This window comes from Arvicanthis niloticus, chromosome 9 (assembly GCF_011762505.2).
Source record: "Arvicanthis niloticus isolate mArvNil1 chromosome 9, mArvNil1.pat.X, whole genome shotgun sequence".
In the NCBI taxonomy this organism is placed as follows: Eukaryota; Metazoa; Chordata; class Mammalia; order Rodentia; family Muridae; genus Arvicanthis; species Arvicanthis niloticus.
In genome coordinates this window covers 79,939,019-79,964,027 of record NC_047666.1, presented here as the reverse complement: position 1 = coordinate 79,964,027, position 25,009 = coordinate 79,939,019, and the positions used below count along the sequence as shown (strand labels likewise).

Genomic DNA, 25,009 nt, shown 5'->3' with positions numbered 1-25,009 from the left:
CTCTGTTTGGAAGCCTTAGGGGATTATCCAGTTTCCAGTGTCTCTTCTTAATGTGTCCTCATTTTTCTTCAATTTTAGCTGTGACTGTTGAAAAAGCGAGTCCCATGGGTGATGGAAATTTCCGGAATCGTTCTGCACCACCTTGTGCAAGTCCCACAGTTGGGGTTGTTAAGATGACGCCTCTTTCTTTCATCCCTGGAGCAAAGATAACAAAATACCTTGGCATCATTAACATGTTTTTTATTAGAGAAACTACTTCTCTCCGTGAGGTAACGTCACAAAACTTCCTTAAGGTTTTTTTTGGGGGGGGTGGCGGGGATTAGTACTAGAACCAAGTTTTAAGTTCAATGTCCTCTAAGTAGCCACAGGCACTCATGTTTTCTTTCCTATTTGTAACCTATCTGCATAGATTTCTGTATACTTACCAAATTTGATACAGTAATCCGTTTACAAGAGTTGTCTCTGATTTAAGCCCTTTTATTTGTAGAATTGTAGATCCTTATTGTACAACAAATAACCTTCCCCTGTGTTTGACTCAGGATTTCAAGCTGCACTGTCAGGACACACTGAATTCTCTAAGGAGGCAGGCTTGTGCTTTTATGAGATATGTTTGAATAGCCGTTTGTAAGGATCCACTTGTGGGAATAGTAGATTTTTATAGTAGGTATAGGTCTAGAGATAACTTTGTTTTAGCTTTATGGTTTCTTCCCTTTGAAAAAGAATGAGACTGCCTGTTGTCACTCTCGACAGTGCACAAGAACTGTCCTGGTTTTTACTGTACATGGGAAATTGTTACAGTGTTTATAAATTTATATGATTGTGATTAAATTTCAAAATCAGGGCCACTCTCTGGTGCTATTTGTAACATGGGAATTTAACCTAGGCAAAAAGGAAATCATATTGTATCTTGTGAGTCGGGCTACTGAACACATTAGTATTACGAATAGGGCAACTCTGACGTTCTGGAAGCTGGAGGCCCTGTCCTCTGTTGGTTGTACTGTCTCAATGCCTGATGTTGTGGAAAGTGTGTGTTTCCTAAGATGACTCAGCTCTGCTTTCCTTTTGTCGGGGAAGCTCTCCTGTTCCTGCTCTCTCCATGCCACACATCCTGCTCCAGAGTGGAGCCTGCCTGGCATAGAGCAAGCACAACTGTCTCTGTGCAAATGCATGAATAAGGTCTGACAGAATAATTAATTAGGTGGATACTTGCTTCTAAGACAATCTATTTTATTTGTACTCTATGTTGGAGGATAGACCATGTAGTCTCAGAACCTCTAAATAGAGAATTGAAGTCCACTTAAGTTTGATAGAATGGGTTTGTTTCAAATCAGGCCCGGTTTTTCTGTTCTTGCTCTCTAGTTGTCCTAATAGTGCTCCGTTAAATTTGAGTCTGTTGTGAGATGGGGTGCCGTGCTGTGAGATGGGGGTGCCGTGTTGTGAGATGGGGTGCCGTGCTGTGAGATGGGGTGCCGTGCTGTGAGATGGGGTGCCGTGTTGTGAGATGGGGTGCTGTGCTGTGAGATGGGGTGCTGTGCTGTGAGATGGGTTGCTGTCATAGGATGGGGTGCTGTGTTGCTCAACCATTTTTCCAACACGTGATCCTGTCTTCTCAGCCTCCTTAACAGTGGTGTTGGTGCACAAGCGGTCGGCCACACTGCGTCCGCCTTTTCTTTTTCTTACTCTTCGCTGCTGTTGAAGTGTTCACTGCTGTCCTGTTGCTGTCTGGTTGATCGCACCGCAGCAGTGACCTGCACAATTAACTTAAGGCACAGTATCCATATGTGTTGTTGCCTGGGAGATCCTTCTTACACTCAGTCAGTCAGTTATGTCTCCTAGAACTCCCTCTGCATAGACCATGCTCCAGTCTCCAACTTGATAAGCAGAAGGCAGCGGCAGCGTGTACAGAGCTGCAGGTGGCGTGGTGGCTGAGATGGGTGATATAATTCCAGAGTTTCATCAGAGTTAGTTCACAAGATCATTATCTGGGAGGTCTGCTTAGATTCATGAAAAGTTGTGCTAGAGCTGGAGAGGTGGCTCAGCAGTTAGAGCACTGGCTGCTCTTCCAGGGGACCCAGGCTCAATTTCTAGCACCTACATGGTGGCTCACTACCATCAGAAACTCCATTTCCAGGGGATCCAGTGCTTTCTTCTATCCTCTGGGCACCAGACATGTATGTGGTGCCTGTGCTGATATAAATACAGACAGGACACCCATGCACATAAACTTACAAAGATGTACTTAAGAAAATAATCTTGCTTCTAACAGTAGACTTCAAGTTCTCTTAACTTCAGTTGAATTCAGAAATTTCCATTTGATCATCCTTATCCTCTAGTAGAGTTAATAGGAAAATTACATTGAAAAGCATTTAAGCCATTGACTGGCTTTTCATTTCTGTTTTGTTTGTTTTTGAATACAAGTCGTTCCCCACGTTATTCCTTCCATTTCTTAGCAATGTGTGCAAGGCTTCTTTCTGCAACAGTTAATGATTGTTAGCATATAATGTGGAAGACAGGTGCGGCATGGATGGTAGTGCACACGTGTAGGCCTAGCTAAAACGTACAGTGTGTGTGATACAGGCAGATTACAGTCATCTGAGCTTTCATGGACGTCCTTCAAAATCCTTACTCAGATGTGTTTGTTAAAAGTGTGCTTGTTAATGGAAAACAAACCTCACTCTGAGGAAAATGTAAATGGTCGTCTTTGCATTAAGGCAGCTTAGAATGTGTACTGTGTCCTTTGACATTTGTGTGTGTCCTACCCTGTGTGTGACATGACGGTCATGGACATTGTTTGCAGGAGGGCGGAGTCAGTGGTTTTCTCCACGCTTTTATTGCTGAAGTGTTTGCCATGGTCCGAGCTCACGTCGCCGCGCTGGGAGGGAACGCTGTTGTCTCCTACATTATGAAGCAGTGTGTCTTCATGGAGAATCCCAGTAAGAACCAGGTGAGACGCCCTGCCGGCCCCACTACTGTGAGGAAGTCTGAGAATGCCCCTCAGGCCATCCACCTCCCTTCCTTTCCACAGAAATGGCTCGTTATAACTTTGAGTGGAGATGTTTCCAACTTGCTCTACTGACTTTGTATTAACCACGTGGTTGTCACGGCTCAGGGGCTGTTACACACCCCACGTGACCTGTTGTCACCCTGATTAGGCATTTCTAGGATTTCTGCCCTGAGCTCCTTTCTTAGTGAGCTTTTGAAATATGGCTACAACTGTGTCTCCTCTCTGAGGCACTCCTCTCCTTCCTCTGTTTGCTGAGATGCCGAGTTTTACCTAGGCGTCTAGAACGTACCAGGGGTAGACTGCTGTTCCATTCTACCGAAGTACTGCTCTAAACGGGTAGAAGAGGTCTTGTTAGACTACACCTTAGAATAACATCTCATAGCTCAGAAACCTTAAAGGTTTCTTCTAAAATTAAATAATTACATAAGTAACAAGGTATCTTGAAGTATTGTATCTTGTGAGTCAGGCTACTGAACACATTAGTATTACGAATAGGGCAACTCTGACGTTCTGGAAGCTGGAGGCCCTGTCCTCTGTCGGTTGTACTGTCTCAGTGCCTGATGTTGTGGAAAGTGTGTGTTTCCTAAGATGACTCAGCTCTGCTTTGCTTTGTGTCAGGGACGCTCTCCTGCTCCTGCTCTCTCCACGCCACACGTCCTGCTCCAGCGTGGAGCCTGCCTGGCATAGCTATATTGGCAGGATTTTATATAATTTTCACTTGTTTAGTATTTCAGGCATATATTCTATATTTTCCCTTTATTCTAGATGGTATTTATATTATTTTTAGTATTTTTCCTTTATAAACATGGTGTAGTAAAAAGTCCTGTGTAAGATTTTTCTCTAGGGGAGTACATATTTTCTGGTGATTGTGGAATGCATACCCTGCTCTGTGGACACTGACAGCTCGTTCTTCTCCAGACATGGGTTTTGCTGCCTTAGTAATAAGTTTTCACCATCTCCCAATTATCAGTTATGGATTCTTAGGCTTTCTGGATTTCTTTTCTTATCTTCTGCTAGGTTGTTTTTACCCTAGGGTCAGCTGGCAGTGCCGGATTTGGTTTTCTACCAGAAGCCTTCACAGCAGGCTTACATCACCTTGGCTGTATGCATCTGAGCTTCTATCTTCTGTTTCCACAGGCACAGTGTCTCATAAATGTCAGTGGGGACGCGGTGGTTTTTGTTCGTGACTCTGACTTAGAAGTCATATCATCTCAGCAGCCTGCTACCAACTGCCAGCCATCATGTACTGGAGAAGTTACAACCTGAAGACAGCAGCTCAACTGAGTGAAATTCACGTGTCTCCATTATTTGTCGTCTTCTCAGACCAGAAGGCCCAGCGTGGGGGTGGAGTGCTGAGGAGGGGGATGCGTCTGGTTGGTTTGCCTGCACATCTTGGAGACTTTGAGAATTTCTCATCTTGACATTTTGTTTGTCCAATCTACACAGACCTGCCCCGTGGATTCTAGTACCTTCAGTTATGGGAGTTATTTGTAATTTATGTTGATTTTAATAAAATTATAATTAAAAGTGAAATGGAAAGGTTATCAAGAATCTAGGATAGGTAGCTTCCATGACTTTGAAAACTAAGCAGGAATCCAAATTGCTAATGAGTCCAGAGTTGATTTGGAAATGGAGGAAACTGTGTATTTTCAGATAATTACTGTGCGGATTTCTCAGTATCTGTTGCTTGAAATGAATAATTTGTTAGCTGGATGGGTAATGGTTTCAACCATCTTTTGAAAGGAAGATTCTACAGTATGTGTCTGCAGAACTGCTCTAAGGAGCTTCTCTGGGAGCTGTCCACATCCCGGAGCGTGGGAATGCCTCACGACTGGCTGTCCACATGAAGGAGGGAGGGGCCACCTCATGACTGGCTGTTGTTCAGATTTAATTGTCTAGAAGAGGCTTGGCTTCAACTGGGGAGAGACTGTTGTAGAATGTATTTTAAGTAGTGAAAATACAGTTGACCTAGGAAGAAGAGGATTATTTTCTAGTGATATTATATTGCACTCTTAGTAATCTTAGGGATTGGTGAGGTACATTGTTGGTACAGAACATGGAAAGGAGACTTGACTATTCTGTGAACTGTTGAATGTATGTATTAAGTCTTACCTATGCCAAGTACCCACTACTAATGATATCAAATTCCTCCTTTGCCCAATAAAATGTCCTTATAAAACTTAGGATTTTATTCTCTCAAAACAACAAATTACCCTAAAGATGAAAAGTCATCTTACTTGTTACACAGGTGTCAATATTTTTCTGTATTTTGTTTATAATTTTATTTTTTAAATAAAAAGTTTATAAACAGCATATTCGTAATTCTTTGCCTCTTTGATGTGGTGCATCCTTCTGAGTCATGGTCTTTCATCACACTCACCCATTCCTGAAGTCTGGAAACATCTGCTGAGTACCTGCCGCCTGGTGGATCCTGGCCACCAGTGTGTGTGTGTGTGTGTGTGTGTGTGTGTGTGTGTGTGTGTGTGTGTCGCGCGCTCATGTGCGTGTTCTGTGTGCTTATGGCACTCCTACTGTCCTTGGGCAGTTAGGTATTCAACACCTGCTATTGAATGTCTCTTAAGTCACAGGGCATAGTTGTGGGTTGTGAGCAAACACGTGAGTTCTTCCATGCATTAGGCTTGCAGTTCAGTGCCTGCATACTGGAGCATTTGTGGAACATAAGTGGACATGCCGTGCCAGGCGGCTGATAAACAGCTTGGTCTAACCCTTGTCTGACCTATCACAGCCTTGCTCAAATGAAATTCCCATGCCATGACTTTGCCCCTTTTATGCTGATCGCCGTGGCATAGAGCTGCAAGGCTGCCACTGTGTGTTGTCTGATCATTTTCCTCACATAGAATAGCACTGTGTAGTAGCAGTTCCACTTTCCAGCCTCAGACCTTCCCAGGTCTTTGCTGACACTAACCTTTCTCTTGCTGTGACTTCTCATTCTGGGTATTTTGTATAAATGAATCATAATATGCTTCTGTGTCCAGATTCTGTGTTTTGAATCTTCCATGTCACTCGGGGCATTGAGGACATGCTTAGTAAGAACAGTATCACCATCCTTAACATAGGTAAACAAGCCAGACGCCTTTGCCTTGCCTTGATTTTTGTTTTCCTTCCCTTTTCTTTTTCTTTTCTTCTACAGTCCATGGAGAAAATTGCCTTTCATTTCTATGTGAAGGAGCAGCTCCGCCTCTTTCTGGTGTGTGTGTGGGGGCGGGGGGCTACTAATAATTGTGCAGCCCTCTCACTTCAGCAGAACTGCTCCTGTGCAGGCACGGCTGGGCTCAACAGGTTTGGGCTACTCCCTGTCAGGTTTGACAGATGGGAGGGAGCTGCAGTAGGTATTTCTAAGGTAACAGAAGCTGTCTTCCCAGTGCACCCTAACTGATGCGTTTTCCCTCAGCTCCTCACAGGACCGCCTAGTGTGTCACATTCTCATCTGTCCCATAATGAGGTAACTCCGGACATGGGCAGGGCTTCCTGGGTGATCAGTGAAGGAAGAGCTGTTGGACATAGGTACAGAAGAACCTTCGAGAACTTCTCTGCAGGCGAGACCCTTCTTAATCACTCAGATGTCCTTACTGACTAGGTCGGTGTCTCCCAGATACTCTGTCAGATGCTAAACGCTGCTGGGAAAGCCCTCTAAAGTCCTAGGCTTCTTAGTGGGCAGGGAGTGAGACAGCTCCATGCTCTCAGCTTCTGGCCTGAGGAATGCCCGTGGAGACTGACTCAGGCCAATAGGGGCTCAGAACTTTGACCCTAAAAAGAGTAAGTACTAGCTAGTTTAGTCTGCAGGGTTTAGTGGTTTCATTAAAAACATTTTAAATAGGGTTAAGAAAAAGAAGCATTTGTTCAGAAGAAAGTCACACCCGAGTAGGAGGGCCGTGCTCCCCAGAAAGTAGGGAAATGTCAGAGGGACTCACTGTGGATGGCTTTTGAGAGTAAGCTCTTGTCTTCATAGCACATAGAGCTTTTTGGAGACTCACGAGTTACATTTCAAAAAGTTGCTAAGAAACCTTGCTACTCTGGGTAGGAGCCATACAAGAGGTGTCTCCAGAGATGTCCTGGATGGAGTTATAGTCTGATAAGCTGAAACCAGTAGCCACTAGGTATGCACACAGACGTGTGTGTGTGTGTGTGTGTGTGTGTGTGTGTGTGTGTGTGTGTATGTGTGTGTTGGTGGGGTGGAAGAGGTGGAGGGGTTAGGATTCATGGTGACTAGGCTCCTGGCTGTGAAGGGGTAATTAACAAGTGGTTGTTAATTATGCTGAAATTCTAGCTACTCCCTGCAAAAATCTTCTACTATTCCAGAGCCAAGAGCTTCTCATGTCCCCAAGACTCCCCCTGCCTGTCTGTGCTGCTCCAGGCCCAAGCTTCCTTGCTAGAGACGCCCCATTCCCTCGAGGCACCTTCAGGATTTCAGCTGTAGCTTGTGTTTCACCGCCTTGGACTCTGCCTCTTCTTTGTCTTCCACATGTTCTTAGGGTGTGGAAAGTTCTCTGGGAGTCCAATACATTGGACCCCTGTCTTCATTCTTTTTCCTACAGTCCTACACATAGCAGATGGGCTGGGTTTTGTTTGTTTTTTTTTTTTTTTTGGGGGGGGGGGGTTGGTGTGTCATTCTGTTGTTTTTGTTTTGTTTTGTTTTCTATGCACTGAGCTCGTGGTGCTCTCCTGCAGTGGCAACTGGTCCCTCTGAGGGTGGCCACACCCCAGGGAAAGATCCTGGTGTACAGTAGCCAAAACAGCGTGGATACCTGACAGTTACCTCACTGGCAGGATGGCCCCGTCACTTGGCATCTAGCTGCCTCACTATAGCTCCAGGGGCAAGGCACAGGTGGGCTGGAACCCCTGAAGGGTAGTCTACAGCTCAGGGGTGCCCCACCCTTCTGGAGCCCCTCCCCAAGAGAAAACTGCTGTGAGATCAAAGCTTCCAGAAAGCTGCAGCAAGTTCTTCAGGAGCACCGCCTCACAGGAATCACTGGTTTTTTGTGTTTGTGTGTATGTTCATCATTTTACTTTCGGCGTGGTCACGTGCAGGTTTATGTGCATGTGCATGAGTGTTGAAGTCTGAGGTCCCTGGCTGGTGACCTCTCTTGCCCCCCCCCCCCATCTTTTTTATTGAAGTGCCGTCTCTCACTGGCTCCAGAGCTGCCTGCCTGGCCAGCCTAGCCCCAGCCACTGCCTGTCACATTCTGGCTGTGCTCACTCACATGTGTGCATGTTCTGGAGAGCTCAACTTCTGCCCTCATGCTCACAGAAGGCTTCACCTATGGTACATCCCCTCTGCCTTCCCGCGTGTTGACACAAGGTCCTTATAGTTCAAGTCTGGCCATAGCTTGCTACTTAGCAAGGCATGACCTCAAACTTCTGATCCTCCTGCCTCCTGCTGGGATTCCAGATGTGTACAGCTAGAGCCCACTCCTTGTTCACAGTTGTCTCTTTACATCTGCTTTTGTACCCAACAGCCCTTTGGGATTTCCTAGAATCCTGGAGCCCTTCCTAGGCAAAGAAAGAGCAACATGGGCATCACCAATGAGTGCCTCTTGTGTCATGTCTGTGAACATACATGTCTGCTAATGCATAAAAGAATGAGCTTGACGGCAGCTCCACTTTATATGGACAGTTTGTCACTCAACAGACTACTCTGGTTCAAGCCAGAGAAATTCCTTAACTACCCGTGTCCCAGTACATCAGCTCCACATACATTTCCATTCAGAACACTTCAACACACTTGGTCCCTACTAAAACTGGCCCCTTCCAGAAAGGCTACTCTGTCTTCTGTCTTTGCTTCTAATGAGCATGTGTGGGTCAAGTGAAGTGGGCATATGCCAGGATTTGCTCTTGAAATACCAAGACCATGTTCATGGCATTCCTGGTATCTCCTTCATCCTCATGACTGTTCCAACGCTAAAGTGTGAAGTTTCAATAACAGTAGTTTGTTAGATTTGCTAACCTGCTGTGCCCCACCACCTCCACCTCAGGCCTTCTGTAACTCATGGCCATCTGGTGTTTATCTCCTGCTACTCCCGACTTCCACATGCCAGGAGCACATGAGTTGGATCGTAGTACTGCTTTTTTTTTTTTTTTGACAAAAAAATTATTTTACATACACATACATAAACATTTCATAAATACAACATATGATTATATGTACATTTAAAACACTTTAATGTTTTATTTATCATTATCCTGTATGTATGATGCCTATGAGCCTGTACCATAGCACGAATGTGGAGGTCAGAGGACAGTGTCAGGAGTCAGTTCTCTTTCCACTTTTACGTAGGCACTGAGGACTGACCTTGGGCCATCAGATTTTCACGGCAAGTATCTGCTCAACCATCTTGCAGACCTTATACACACAATTGGTAAATAGAGTTGTTAAAAAATTCTATCACCGAGCAGGGTTTAGGGTGGTACTGGGAGCTGAACCCAGAATTTTCTGCATATTCTTTAAGTGCTTAGTCAAACAAGTTTTCTGCTGTTCTTTGACAGTCAGTGAACATCCCCTTCCATGGAAGTGGATTCTTCTGTTTGGAAATGAACATCTAATTCTGTCAAGATGTAGATGCTGTATTCCAGTGAGCAGGAATAGAGGGGTCTTTTAATCGAGTTTGCAGTTTCTGTGAAAAAGGGAAGTTTACGTTTGGTGACATTTATTTTTTTTTCTTGATGGTATGTATATAATTTGCTGTGTATGTGATAAATGTTCCCATTTTTTTTTTTTTTTTTTTTTGGTCTTTCTCTGGCTCTGTCTTAACTCGTGCCATTTCTAGACTTTCTATTAAATTATAGACCAGTGACCCTCTTTTTTTTCTTTTTAGATGTTCTAGTTAAGGCGCCTCTGACTCAGCTTCCATTATTGGTATCTTGAACATACTGCTATCTTGAACGAACGTCACCTTGAAACATTCCAGATGCCCACACGGGGAAGGTTGGCCTCAGGCACTCTTCTCTGGTTGCTGTAATGAGATGTTTCTCATTAGCTCTGGGGCTTACCCATTTGACTGACTAGCCAGGAAGTCTTCCGTAGGGATCCTGCTGTCTCCCCATTCCTAATGCTGGGATTATAGGTATATGCCTCTGTGTCCAACCTTTTTAATGTGGTTTTTGGGGATTGAACTCAAGTCCTGAATTACATCAATGTGAAGAAAGGAGCAGACTTGGCCTGAAGAGAGATAACTAACCAAGGGGTACACATAGAATCGTTTAAATTGAATCAATAGTTACAAACTAGTCAGGGGATGAGCCAAAGCCTATGAATTTATTAATATTTAGTCTCACAGTTTTAATTCTGGGAACAGTGACTGAAAGAAAAAAAAACAGATTTATTTATTTATTTACAATCCTGGAACTCATTCTGTAAACAAGGCTGGCCTCCAACTCAGAAATTCACCTGCCTTCCAAGTGGATTAAAGGTGTGTACCACCATCACTTGGCAACATGTTTATTCTTGTTGGATGTCGGAACACAGCTATAGAGCCCAATCTAGTGACAGGATATGCTGAGTGCTGACCTCAGTGTGCCCCGAATCTGGAATCTACCTGTGGCCTTCTGCCTTGCTTTTGTGCTTGCCCAGATATAACCTACAGCGCGTGCCAGGCAACTGTGTTTAAATTGGTCTGTCCTGAGAAAGTTCTGGGAAAGGCTGCTCTGTTAATGCTTAGTCTGTGCTTACTGACATTTAGTTATGTGATTTAGGAGCTCAAGAATCCTGCCTCAGCTCATTGCTCTGCTTTCTTACACTCATGTATAAAAATACACTGAACCTGAAGTAAAACTGTCTACAGCGTTAGACTGTAGCTCACCCCATTCTTTCAAAGTCTTCAAATGCCAAGTCTCTCAGGTAAATCAGCATAGGTTGGCAAAAGTGGACATATTCCCAAGAATTGCTGGATCATATGGTAGTTACTATTTTTAATTTTTTGAAAAAACTGTTTCCTGTAATGGCTGAATTAATTTACATTTCTACCAACAATATACAAGGCTTTCCTCACCACATCCTTTCCAACCAAACCTACATTTAAAAATGAATTTTAAAATATAAAGCTGACCAGGCAGTAGTGCTGCACACCTTTAATCCCAACACCAAGGAGGCAGAGGCAGGCAGATTTCTGTGAGTTCAAAGCTGGTCTGGTCTACAGAGAGACCACAACTATACAAAGAAATTATACATACATACATACATACATACATACATATATTATATATTAATGCATTATATATTAATACAATATATATAACTAAATGTCAGTTAGCAATATATATATATATATATATGATCTCTTTATATATATATATAAAATGATCTCTTTATTAGGTCTGCACATGTCATCTTAAACAGGTATTTATTCACTACATTAAAGTAAAGACTAAAAGGTATGTTAAATGTTAAAAACCCTCAATGTGTTCTTGGTAGGCCCAAAACAAAGAACTTCAAAAAAAACCCAAAACAAAAAACACAAACAAACAAACAAAAAACCTGGCTACTTCACCTTGAACTGCATTAAATGACAAAGACTTTATGGGTGTGATCAAGGTTAAGACCCTTAAAATGGAGAGAATCTGGGTGGATTCTAGAATCCAACAACATGAATCCATTTTAGTAGAGAGTGTGGGAGGGGCTTAGATTAAGATTGTATTGCGTCTACAGACAAGTTAGGAGGGCACTGACCCCTTAGTATCCAGGCCATTCGGATGTCCGGGGTCTGTGCCGCAGCCTGAAGCCATGTTGATGTCCCTGCTGCTACCCAGGCGCCATGTTCATGGGAGCGGACTGTTCAGCCATCCAAATCCATGTTGATGTTCAAGACCTGTGCTGCCACCCAAAGGCCGTGAGGGTGTCCGTGGTGGTGCTGCTGCCGTGGTCACTGCTACTGTTGGAGACTTCGTTGAAATCCTCGAATTGTGCTTGGGTCATGCTGCCGCAGGGGACCATATTGATGTCTGTGTCCTGTGTCCTGGAGGCCATTGTGGTCCGAGCTGCAGCAGAGGGCTGTGTTGCTGGCAGAGAGGAGTGGGCACCAGCTTGCACCCCTCGCCAAGGAGCTATTTGCAGTTGGTGACTTCCGGGGAAAGAGGAAATCAGTTTTCTTCAATTGAGTGACACTGGGCTTGTCAGTCACACTCTAGGGCAGACCTCAGGCTCGGGAGTTGTTGGCAACACAAAACAGACTACATAGCTTTTCTCTCTCTCTCTCTCTCTCTCTCTCTCTCTCTCTCTCTCTCTCTCCCTCCCTCCCTCCCTCCCTCCCTCCCTCCCTCCTTCCTTCCTTCCTTCCTTCCTTCCTTCCTTCCTTCAATTAGTTTGTTTTTCTAAATGGTCTCGCGTAGCCTAGGCTGGCTGACTTGAATCCCTAGCTTCCCGCACCTACCTCTAAACACGAAGCTTACAGGTGGGTGCTGCTAACTCTGCTTCCTTTATTTTCCTGCGAGACAGAGTCTCAGCGTGCTCTGGCTGGTCTGGAACTTCCTGTATAGTCCAGGTGAGCTTTGAACTCGGAGCCTCTGCCTCCTGAGTACTGGGATTAAGGCATGCACAACCACAGCCTAGCTCTACCCACTGTCTGCGGCGGTGAGGATGAAGTCAGGGCTTTGTGCCTGCTGGACACGCACGCTAGCAAGCGAGTCACATCCTGTTCTTCCCATTTACTGGCAATGGTTTAACTTCCCAAAGTATTTAAGCTAAGAGTTTCTCTGTCCTCCCCAAAGAGCAAGGATTTAATGGTATTACCTGTGATGTATAATTCTAACATATTTGTAAGTTGTGATTGCTTTTACTTTATAAATACTACTTGGTAACCACTCTTATCTATTCTGATGTGCTCTTCGGATGCTGGCTTGGTATTACGTCTTAAGCTGCCATTTCTTTCTCTTGGTGTCATTTTTATCTTTATCTCATATACGTTTATGAGAAGTTTGTAACTAAATAGGACTATGTACACCTAAAAGACTGTGTTGAAAATCTTTCTCCCACCTTCATCTCGGATGTGGCTGAGTTCATTGTATATGTCTGGGTTCACAGTACTTTTCCCAGAAAACTATACCATGGTTTCTCACAGAATACTAGACACCTTTGCTGTGGTTCGGAGGTGAAATGTATCCCCGAGCTCATGTGTCCCCAGTGGGAGGCACTGTTTAGGAAGATCCGGGAGCCTTTAAGAGGCGGAATCTCATTGGAGGAAGTGGGTCACTGAGGGCGGGCCTTGAGATATTATAGCCTGGCCCACTTCCTATTTTCTCTGCCTTGTAACTGTTGAACACACTATGACTAGCCACCCCACATTCCTGCCTCAGGCCTACCTTGTCAGGATGGAGCCTGACCCTCTAGAGCTACAAGCCAGGACAGTTTCTCCCTTGTGTTGCTTTTGTTGAGTCTGTTCTTACAGCAACACAAAGTGACTCGAGACACCCAGGAATGAGTGTGTGTCTGAGTGGGTGGGTGAGAGTGTATGTGAGTATGAGTGGGTGTACGAGTGGGTGGATAAATGTGTAAGTATGTGAATGTGTGAGTGAGTGTAAGTATGACTGTGAGTGAGTGTGTGAGCATGTGAGTGTGGGTGAGTGAGTGTATGTATATGTGTGTGTGTGAGTATATGAGTGTATGAATGTGTGTGAGTGTGTGAGTATGTGTGTATGTGTAAGTATATGAGTGTGTGAGTGTGAGAGAGTATGTGTTAGTGTTTGAGTGTATGTGTGTGAGTGTGTGAGTATGAGTGTGAGTGTATGTATGTATAAGTATATGAGTGTGTGTGTGAGTTAGTGTGTGCATGTGTGTGTATGTATGTGTGACTATGTGAGTGTGAGCAAGTGTGAGTGTATAAGTATGTGAGTGTGAGTATGTGTGAGTGAGTGTGTGAGTATATGAGTGACTATGTGTGAGTGTATATGAGTGTGTGAGTCTTTGAGTGTGTGAGGGAACTTTATAGTCTTTGGGGTCATAATAGTAGCTGCATTACTGTGACCAGAACTTTAATGCAAGTTCTTCCATTAATTGCAGAAGGCTTTTGAAAAACACCAGTTAAAAGTCAGTTTTCTCATTTGAACATTAGAAAAAGAATCTGTTTCCCAAATCCCAATGTATTTGGGTCTCAAAGTAAAAAAGACACATATAACTTAAAGTGATATTTTAATTATAAAATTATAATTTCTGGACAACCAGTTGAGTACTATAAGACAGTTAATATGAATTGAAAAACACTTCTGAAATATGGACTTAAATCTACACCCATTCCTTGAATCTTTGTTAAAGTCAGTTAATATTTTCCTTCTCAAACAGTTGTCTTGTATTTCATAGACTCTTACCTGAGGAATTTAATTATATCTATGAGTAAAAACTGCAAAGTAGACTTGTCTCTTGTATATCAACATAGTGCTTTTTATCTTCATGGCTTTTGAAATAAATTCACGTGGAAATGGTCACTTGGAAAAGTTGATACTCTGTGCAGCCATGTCTCATTGACAGAGAGTGCTCCCTGGACAAGATGACAGCTGAGGCATGGCGTGTGGATGCCCAGCACCTCTGGTGTTTAGAGGAACCTGTCTGTACTACCTAAGACACCAGAGGATGTCCTTCTCCCTGAGAGGCTTTCAGAGAATCTGAGAGAAGGCAGACCAAGAAAACAGGATGGACTTTAACCACAGGGCAGAAGATGGTCACACAGTACCTACAGGACCTGAAGCCATGTGTGTTTCTCTAACACACAACCGGCTCAATCGTTGCCCCCTGACTTCGATGGTATTTGTTGAGCTTTTGTAGATAAACCAGTTTACGTAAAGATGGCATTTTACATGTAAAGATTCCTTACATGTGAAAATTGAGGAAAATATATGTCTCTTGTTGCACTTATGTCTGATGGGCCTCCTCAAAATTTAAATTGGCCAGCACCCTGATCCTCCCCTTTAAAGTAAAGCACTCAGGCAGAATGGATTCCCAGTACAGACTCTGGAAATGCTTATCAGTTCATGAAGGCTCTGCATGGGCACAAACAACCTCGTGTATTGGAGTGGCTCCACTGATGGAAACAGGAGCCGAAGCATCAATTTATAATGGGTGGAAGGAGGTGAGAGCAAGTGGGCTGGATACATCGATTGCCATTTGCTTCCTCATGGCATTTTCCAGAAAGCCTCTTGTATTTATTCACATCTCATTCAAAGGCGTGCATTGAAGCCATCTCTAAGCACTGGCCCCCAAGAGTCCAGTGCTTTTTGACAATGGGATAAATGAAGGCACCCCTTTATTGCTCAGGTTTTTGGATTAGTCTAAGAATCATCTGTTTGTAAGTGGTATCCTGCATCGTTTCAGCTAATCTTGGGGCATTAACACGGGGTCTGCAAGGAACAGCACAGCCCCTGGTGCACAGTATTGGTGTGGCCAATCTTATTGCATATAAAACAGAAGAAAACTTAGTTTTTGAAATTAAAATGCTATTATTGGAGCTGGGAAGATGGCTCAGTGGTTAAGTGTGCTTGCTTCTCTTCCAGAATACCTTAGTTTGGTTGCCAACACCCACAGTGGTGGCTCACAACCATCTGTTACTCCAACTTCAGGGGAACCTAACATCTCTGGCCTCTGAGGACTCCCAAACTCAAGTCCTTTTATTCACATACAGCTACACACACACACACACACACACACACACACACACACACACACACACATATACACACAGAGAGAGAGAGAGAGAGAGAGAGAGAGAGAGAGAGAGAGAGAGAGAGAGTAAAAGTAAGGAGCTGGAGAGGTGGCTCAGTAATTAAGAACCCTTGTTGCTCCTGCAGAAGATGTGGGTTCAGTTCCTAGGACTGACATGGTGGTTGGTGGTTCACAACGTGTCTAACTCCAGGTCAGGGATTCTGTAAAAGTAACTTTTATTTGCCCGATAATTGTCTTCTCTGAAGGCTTAGTGCCTCTGTCTGGTAACCTAGGCCTAGACCTGGAAGCTTCTAGCCTCTGTACAATTTTATCTAGGCCTAGAATATTTTCAGCCTCTGAGACTTGCTGCTGAATAAGCTCACCCCTTTCTAGTTCTAAGCTCTGGTTGTCTGGTTCAACTCAGTTGTTCTGGCTCAAACTCCTCTTCAAGCTGACTAATTCAATCTGGCTTCTCTCAGTTTCTTACTGAATTGCTCTGCTTGGCCTCAAACTAACTCTGGCAATGGCAATCTGTTCTGATCTTCTGGTTTCTTCTCGTTCCTGGCTCATTCTGTCTTCACCTGTGTCTAGCTTGTTCTCTCTTCAACCTGCCTCTGTACTACTGTTTCAGTAAAACTGCCGCTCTCTCTCTCTCTCTCTCTCTCTCTCTCTCTCTCTCTCTCTCTCTCTCTCCTCTCTCTGTCTCTCTCTCTGCACTGCTCCCTTAAGTAGCTTCCCTTTCCTCTCTCTTTTTGTGAGAGTTGGTCATATCCTTTTCTGTCAAATCTTTCTCTGATTCATCACTTTGTCTACCACTTAATTTGATGTCACTTTCAAACATACATGCTTCCTTCTACAAACTAACTCAGCAGTTAAGAGCACTGACTGCTCTTCCAGAGGTCCTGAGTTCAATTCCCAGCAACCACATGGAGGCTCACAACCATCTGTAATGGGATCAGATGCCCTCTTTTAGTGTGTCTGAAGAAGGCAAAATACCCATATATACAAAACAAATCTAAAGTGCATCTAAAAACTGTGATATTGCTTACAATATAGAAACACCTTTAGGCATAAAGCTGTTCTCTGAATTTTTGTATAAAGAGTTAATTCTCCTAATGTTTATGTATCTTTAATAGCTTGTTGCCATTTACAACTATGATGCGAGGTTGGAGCAGTGGCTCAGTGGTTAAGCACGCATGTTTACTGCTCTGGCAGAGGACCTGGGTCTACAGTGCTGAACACCAAACCTAAATCCTAAATTGATGTAACCTTTGATGTTAACATTGGTTTTTATCTATTTATAGCATTGGCAAACTTTTTGAAGAGTAGAAAGGTTGATATTAAATATCACAAGTTTCTGTTTATTTGTCTGTATATTTTAGTATCTGTATGGATGTTTATAGTTGACTCTCACTGTGTGTTTCATTGCAACACAAGTCAGGTGTATCTAAAACTTCACCCATCTATGAGAAGACATTAGTTATTTCTCTAAGTACATGACCAAATACTTGACATTATATGCCATGTTCTATGCATTGGTGTTGACTATGCAATAGAGTATAACACACACCTGTTACCCCAGAGCTTTGGAGGCAGTCTGGAGGGTTGCCTAAACTCTGGACAAGACTGACCCACACAGTGAATTCCAGGACCAGGATAGTGAGGCCTTGTCTCAGAAACAAAACAAAACTGTCGGTGAAGTCTCACTCCTTTCCATGAGATTCTTCCCTAGCTGGGATCTCTATTCCTCCAGCATCTAAGCGGGAGGCCTGGTGGATGGCAGCCAGGGAGACTCACTCATTTCAGACATGTCAAAGTAAGAAAATTGTATATTTTGAAATTGCAAAAATGCAATGGCCTAGGCACCAAATAAGTAAGGTTTGAAAACTTAATTGAATGTTGTCAAATCTTTGCATCCTTAAGAAAGTCATCCCTGGTCTTGAGCTTGGCTTTTTCTGAGATTTGTGGTATTTGAATGAGAATGGCCCCCATAGGCTTATATGTTTGAATTCCTGGCCCCAGTTGGTGGAACTGTTTGTGAAGGATTAGGATGTGTGGCCTTGTTGGAGGAGGTGTCACTGGGGGTGGACTTTGAGGTTCTGTTCCCAGGGTGTCTCTCTCCACCCTGTGATTGTTGTCTCAGCATAGAAGCCATCAGCCATTGCTCTACTGCATGCCTGCTGCCATGTTCCCTACCATGATGTCATGGACTCACCCTCTGAAACAGTAAGCAAGCCCCCAGTAAGAAACCCCAAGGAGGACAAAGATGAAAATGACTTAGAAGCTTGCTAAATTTACCTACCTCTGTCTGCATAAGGAAAAAATGCTTTGTCAGTGGCGACAGCTTTAAAATGTATAGTAACAGAATTTTTAATAACTATTTAAAAATATTCTGGCCAATCTGGTCTTTTAGGGTTCAATTCCCCAGGTCACACAAGAATTGTGCTTTGTTGTTGTATGCTGTGGTGGTCTCCCTCTACCCTGTTTCCTTGAGGGGTGGTATAGTAACTCAGCTGAGGAGACAGGATGCTGAGGTTCTACATCTTTCACTGCCCGCTTTCTCTGTTCCCGACTGTAGTTGTTGAGGACACACTGTTCAGAGCATTGCCAATCAAATAATAAGAGGTTTACAGACAGCAATAAAATGCATCTTCACATGGTCTCAATCCAGGAAGTGGAGCAGGGTGACATCTGAACTCTACCAAGGTAGAAACACTTGGAGTCAGAGCAGAGCTGAGGAAGAAGGTTCCAGAAGGTCCTCTGCCCAGAGACAGAGGTTTCTTATATCTGGGTGAAAGGACTATGAAGGAAAAAGGACAATTGCTGTGTTTCTACTTTGTTTCCGTGTTTTCTTGATTTATTGTAATTAATTCCTTCCTGTCTGTTTCTTTCCTTGGCTTATGTACCAGAGCCTTGGTGGAAAACTGGGTGTAGATGTTTATTTACATCGGCAGAATGCTTGGCATGGCTTGCTTGGTTTGGGGTTAACTTGGAAGAGATCATTTGTTGGACTTTGTCACCTCAGGACATCTTCTGTTTTGGCTACACAACAGGGACAGAAGCTGTCTCCCAGCATGCAGTGTTGAGAAACCGCACTGGCCTGGAAATCTTCTCTTCCTGGCATACTCTGAATTTACACTTCTAGGTCAGACCTGAAGATGCATTAGGAGGAAGTTGATCCTGATATTTAAAGACTGAATCTTATCCTAGCCTAGCAGTTTGGAGTTTATTACATGTACTAAAGAGGGCTAAGTACCCTGCCAAATTTTTGCTAATATTATTATTAAAGATATTTAGTTACTAGTATTTCGGCAGCTGCTGAAAATGGCATGCAATTACTCACAGAATGTATTTTCTCCCTTCAAACTGCAAAGCCCCAGAGGTTCTCACTAATAGCCAACCTCTTCTAGAGATATTACTCACTACGAATTACCCTTCCATAAGCCTAGATCACGGGAGACTAACGACCTGTCATAGTCTGAGCCAGGAGTATCATAACTTATAACGGGCATTACACGCCATCTTTTGCTCCTGGTCAGCAGTTTACCTTATTTATTCATGGAGTGCCAGGGGTGGAACGCAGACCTTGGTGCCTGCTAATCGGGTGCTCTGAGCTATATCCTGTCTGGGTTTTTTTTTTTTTTTTTTTTTGGTTTGGTTTTTGTTGTTGTTGTTTGATTTTTGTTTTTTGTTTTGAGACAGGATCTTATAAAGCCCAGGCTGGCCTTCTTGATCCTATCTACCTGTATTTCCTAAGTGTTGGAATTATTTCTCCTTAATTAAGTTTTTCCACACATCTGAGGATTAAGTCCAGGGTCTTGCACACGCTAGATAAGTACATTGCATCGAGCTACGTCCCTCATGTGTATGACGGTCATCGTTTTTAAATAAAAAGCCACTGAACAGCACTGTTATGTTTGCAGCCCTGGAGACTGAGCTCAGGGCCTCCCTCCCTCCCTCGTCGGTAAGCATCCTGGCAACGGGCTGTATCTCCAGCAGCACTGAACATTTTGGTAATCAGTTTAAAAAAAAAAAAAACCTATGGAATACAGATTTTTGACATAACTCGTTACTAGATGATTGGCAAGTAAAATGAGAAACGGGTGAGGGATGGATTGATGGCATCAACTATTAAAATGAAAGTGTTTATCAACTGTGATTTGAAGAGATGCCGGATTGAAATAGGTACACGGAGATATCCTCAGTTAAGACTCTGATAAATGCCACCATTGCTTCTCATTTCCCGGGTACTGTTGGCAGGATTAAGACAACGCACTGCAGTCCACACATGAAAGCTGCCCAAGGAATAATGTGTGAAATTCTCTGTGTAGAGGGTCACCCAGAGCAGGAAGGTTGTCCTCAGGTCTCATGCTGGTATCAACACCACAAAGCTGGAACCAGAAGGATCTTCAGTTTGAGGAAGACTAGACTGCATAGACTGTCTCATGAACAAACAAAAAGTCCTTTCATTATAGTTTTTAGGAAAGGCTTTTCCAAAATTAGCTTGCAGGTTAAACATCAAAGACACTGAGAAATCTTGAAATATCAAATTTGGAACAAAAGGCTTAAGACTGGCCACAAGCAGATAGAGATCTGCTCCACAGACTCACCAGCCAATACCCCGTTACTGAACCCACCCGCCTGCCATGCTGTCTTAACACAGCACATAGAATGGAGCAAAATCCTCCGAGAGTCCACGTGACTTGTCCCGCCTTCCTCTCTGATGTCAGTTCCCATCCTCCCTCCCTCCTTGTCCCGCCTCCTTCTCTGATGTCAGTTTCCATGCTTTCTGCCTCTGGCCTCTTCAGTACAGGAAGGTCTCTGTGCTGTGAGGTGTACTCATGACGTCACTCACACGTTTCTTGAGAAAGACCTTTACAAAAATACAGAAGAGAAAGTTTTATGAACATGTAGTAGAAACATGTGCTTGGGTATAAGAATGGTGTAAATTGAGATGTTAGTCTGTGACCTACAGAAGTCTGTGGAAAGAAAATGCCTGGAGAGGTAGAGTCAGGCTAACAAGTTGGCCCTGCTTGGTTGGGAGGAAAAGAAGGCATGTATTATTAAAGAGAAATAAAAATTGATCATAGCTCACATAGAGAACCACGATCATATCAGACCTCCCTGTCAGTAGATCCTACATCTGCTGATCCAACAAAATGCAGATATACATACACATCAAATAAAAATTAAATCCTACAGAAGAAACAGAGTAAGAAGGACTTGCGCTGACCAGTAGTTGCAGTGTATTAGGTCTTGTAAGTGACCTAGAGATTAAGTATGTGTGAAGATGAAGGGAAAGTTATACACCAACAGTATGACACTGTACAGAAAGGAATGGAGCACCCACACATTTTGGTCACTTTAGAAGAGCCTGGAATCAACCCCTTGAGGATACCAATAAACTTCAAGCTTAATCACACCCCTAAGCATGCAGGCAAAACTGGTCACCCCAGTTTCCCTGAAGTGCTGATTGTAATCATAAACAAACAACTCCTTAAGCTTTTGTTCCTGTCGGAATAGTTTAATTAAATGAAACTAATTGGTTATAAACATGACAAGTTCACGTGATCTACCTGCCGGAAAAGAACGTGATGAGCAGCTAATCGTGGAAAGGTCAAAGGTCTTCCTCGTTTCTGATGTGTAAGCTTCAGGGTAATGGGTTCACACCACCTTCCACTCAACATTTTATTTTTTAAATTTTAATTTAATTATTTTGATATTTTATTTATTTATATATCATTTTATATAATATATAACATTTATATATACTATATTATACTTACATATAATAAATAAAAATATAAATACATGTTTATTTATATACTACATAATTTAAATTTAATATATCTTATTATTTTATTTTTGTGGCAATACACCTTTAAATTCTCCTCTCAGATTAATCTGATTTGTTCCAGACATGACTGCGTACCCAAAGACAGTTAAGATGATGAATTATTCCGCTCTAGGGGCCTGCAGGGAGGTGTCTGCCTAGTGTCTGGTAAAAGGGAAACAGGAGGGCTGAGAGACCCTGAAACCAGAGAGGCTGTGGCGTTTGTAATTCTTCAGAGGAAATATGCACACTGACCTCTCGGAGCCTTGTTGTGTGTGATGTTGTGGTTACCAGAACTGGGAAGTGGGAAATCAGGAAAAGAACTTTCTGATTACTGCATACATTTTCCAGTCTCAGGGGGTCAAACTTTTCTTTTGAACGACATTGTTTTTCTTCCCAAATATCCCGAGGGTTTCTTTTGTTGTTTTGCTTCTGGGGACTGAGATTGCGCGGGATTGAAGACCTTACAGTGTAGGTTATCCAGAACTGGTGTGTGTTTCAATAGCCCTCCACAGCCCCGGTGTGGCAGCTTTCTGTGTCATGTTCCCTACATACCCACAAAGCGGTGGTGTATTCCTCGTTCAGAAATTCAAGTAGCAGAACATGGATATTAAATAAATGGATATAAAATGAATATTAAATAATTTTCCATAAAAATATTCTTACTACGCTAGTAAGCATTCTCCTTGCTTTCCTGCTGTCTGACTGAGGTGTGGTCAGTCTGCTGTGTGTACCACAACCCCAAACACAAGTTTGTGTGGTGGGTGTGGGTTCTGGGACAGCTCAGACTGTCAGGTTTTCCAAGCAAGAGCTCCACCTGATGTGGCGTCTTGCTAGCCCCGGTGGTGCAGATCCGTAAGCCGATACTGATACTCTATTAGCGCTGCTCATTTAAAGTTCTCTGTCTTTATCTCCCACCGTTTTACACTTCTCCTTGCTGCAACAAAGTTCCCTACAATAGCAGCTTGAAGAAGGAGTCTTCATTTTGGCTTGTGTTTGAGGATGGAGTCAATTCATCATGGCATGGCAAGGTGCTTGGGGGAAGGAGAGGGAGAGGGGGAGGGGGAGAGGGGGAAAGGGAAAGGGAGGGGAGAGGGAAGGAGAGGAGGAGGGGGAGAGGGGGAGGGGGACAGGGAGAGGGAGAGAGAGGGAAATGCAATGCTTAGGGCACTCTCCTCTTTTTCCTCTTTTTTTCCCATCCATGACCCATAGGGTATGGGTCTTCCCCACTGCGCGTAAACGTCTCTGGAGTTGCTCTTAGAGAGGTAGATCTGGACGATTCTAAATCCAGTCAAGCTGATGATGAGATCGGCACACAAGTGAAGGTAAGAGGATATCCTGCAGGAGTCAGTTCTCTCCCCCCACCACTGGTTGCTGGGGATGAAACTCTGGTCATCAGACTTGGCAGCCAGTGCCTTTACCACTGAGCCATCTTGCTGACCCGGCCCAGGTGGATAGACTTACCACTCACTCCAGATGAGTTTTTTGATAGGTAAGGTTTGTTGATAGGAAAAGGGCCCAAAAAGTATCCAAAAAACTGGCAGGGGTCCTTCCTCCTCCAACTGCGCCTTTAGGCTTTGTTTTGTCTTTAGAGCTGATGAATGCTAGATTTGGAGAATCGTGAAGTAATTTTTCTCTTAAAATCTTGTGGCTGGCCGGGCAGTGGTGGCGCACATCTTTAATCCCAGCACTCAGGAGGCAGAAGCAGGCAGATTTCTGAGTTTGAGGCTAGCCTGGTCTACAGAGTGAGTTCCAGGACAGCCAGGGCTACACAGAAAAGCCCTGTCTCAAACAAACAAACAAACAAACAAACAAACAAAAAATTCTGGCCAGAATTCAACTATCTTGGCATTTGGCTTTAATACTCAAAGAGCTATACACCGAGAACTCCATCAGTTAGCAATCTCATAAAGTGGCAGAGATTTCCAAGGTAGCACAAGTAATGAAGCACTGGTGGAAACACAAACAAACTCTAATACACTAGGTATTCATTTTTACTCCCAAGGAAACTGTCAAGCTCTGTGAATATTATTATAACAAGCGTTTCAGAAAAGAACTAACTGTAGAATGGTTTGATTATCAAGGTCAAGCCAACAAAATTGTTAGAGTGTCTCTCCTCCGTGAGCTACTGTGATGAAGTATTTTAATGCTTAATAATGACCCAGAAAAACTTAAGAGACACAGCATATTAGACACTTGTCCAACAAAAGCAATTTAAGAGAGAAAGCTTTTACTTACGGAGGGGGGAGTCACATAGACAGCAGGAGAGGGCTGGCTGCCATCCTGTCAGGAGGCAGAAAGTGGTCGATGCTTGCGCTTAGCTTGCCTTCTCCTCTGTGTAGGGCTCTGCCCACATTTAGTTTGTTCAAGACATCCCACCTCAGTTAGCTTAATCTAGATAATCCCTTACAGATGTGCCCGGGGATTTCTTTCCATGGTGGTTCTAAATCCCGTCAAATTGACAATCTAGATTCACCATCAGACACAGCTTTCTGTAAATCATCAAGAGTTAAGTTACTAGGCTCACATGTTTAAAATTGTTATCTCCTACCAAAAGTAAAGCAGTCGGTCGCCTTGATGGACAGGACACTTGACGTTTCCCGTGGCTCGTAACTGACAGTGTCCTCTGAGCTCTTGATGACAGGCTATGGCTCGTTTGACCATGCTGTTAGCGGCCGTGGCTGCAGGATCAGCTGTTTGCTTCATTTTCCAGTATCAGAGAGAGATCACAGTACCCATTGGCCCTTCTGGGGGTGTTTAAAGGGGAAAGTATACAATATAACCTTGAAAACAAAAGCAATTAGCCCAGTAGGGGACTGAATGCATAACTTCTACCAATTACTGTCACATGAGTGCCATTTTCTACACAGAGGACCAACTGTGCCTGCGATGTCAGGCCCCTGGCACTATAATGGGTATGTTCTTAACGGGCTTTCTGCTTTGTGGGGGTTCTGTGAACCGTGCACAGCAACCACATTCAGTCTGCTGAGTTCCGGCTCAAATGAAGGCTTCTGCTGGCAAGTTGGCTCAGGGAGTAAATTCACTTTCTGCTAAGCCCGACATCCCGAGTTTGATCCCCTGACCCCACATAATAGAAGAAGAGAATCGATTCCTTCATGTTTTTCTCTGACCCCCACAATGCACCCCACGACATGGGCTTTGCCATCAGCAATATAATAAGTAAATGAAAAATTGAAAGTCAGTTAAGACGCTTAATTTGTCTGTTACGTCCTGGAAACTGTCATAATGGGGTGTGACATTTATAATAACAGAAACTTCTTTCTAAAAGGGTTTGCTTATCTTATGTGTACTAATATTTGCCGGTGTGAGTTTATGTGTACCATACACATGAGGGAGTATACAGAGGCCAGAGGAGGGTATGGATCCCCTGGAGCCGGAGTTCTAGGCGGTTGTGAGCTGCCCTGTGGTGCTGGAACTGGAACCTGGTTCTGCAAAGGCAGGAAGGGTACCTTTGAAGCAGAACTGAAATGGGAAGAATTTAGAAATCTCTCACGGTCTGGCTTGTTCCTGG

At 43.6% G+C, this 25,009-nt stretch overlaps 1 protein-coding gene and 1 long non-coding RNA gene across 24 annotated transcripts in view; one reads left to right on the top strand and one right to left on the bottom strand.

Moving 5' to 3' along the window:
* C2cd5 (C2 calcium dependent domain containing 5) overlaps positions 1-5,317 on the top strand; it is an 83,180-nt gene extending 77,863 nt beyond the window's left edge. For 20 of the 23 annotated variants that reach the window (XM_034511412.2, XM_034511411.2, XM_076940804.1 and 17 more), the window contains 3 exons: positions 79-269; positions 2,798-2,944; positions 4,142-4,424. In XM_034511412.2, the coding sequence (XP_034367303.1) occupies positions 79-269; positions 2,798-2,944; positions 4,142-4,270 (467 nt within the window). In that variant the 3' untranslated portion in view covers positions 4,271-4,424. Of the gene's footprint in view, positions 1-78; positions 270-2,797; positions 2,945-4,141 lie in introns of all 23 variants that reach the window. The other 3 variants (XM_034511407.2, XM_076940808.1, XM_076940806.1) reach the window with 1 other exon arrangement.
* A 14,458-nt stretch (positions 5,318-19,775) lies between these two features.
* Positions 19,776-24,219, bottom strand: LOC117715385 (uncharacterized). The gene is made up of 2 exons (XR_013112723.1): positions 24,029-24,219; positions 19,776-20,517 (listed from the first exon to the last, which is right to left on the bottom strand). It is a non-coding gene; the product is annotated as an uncharacterized LOC117715385 (long non-coding RNA).
* Positions 24,220-25,009: the final 790 nt, after the last annotated feature.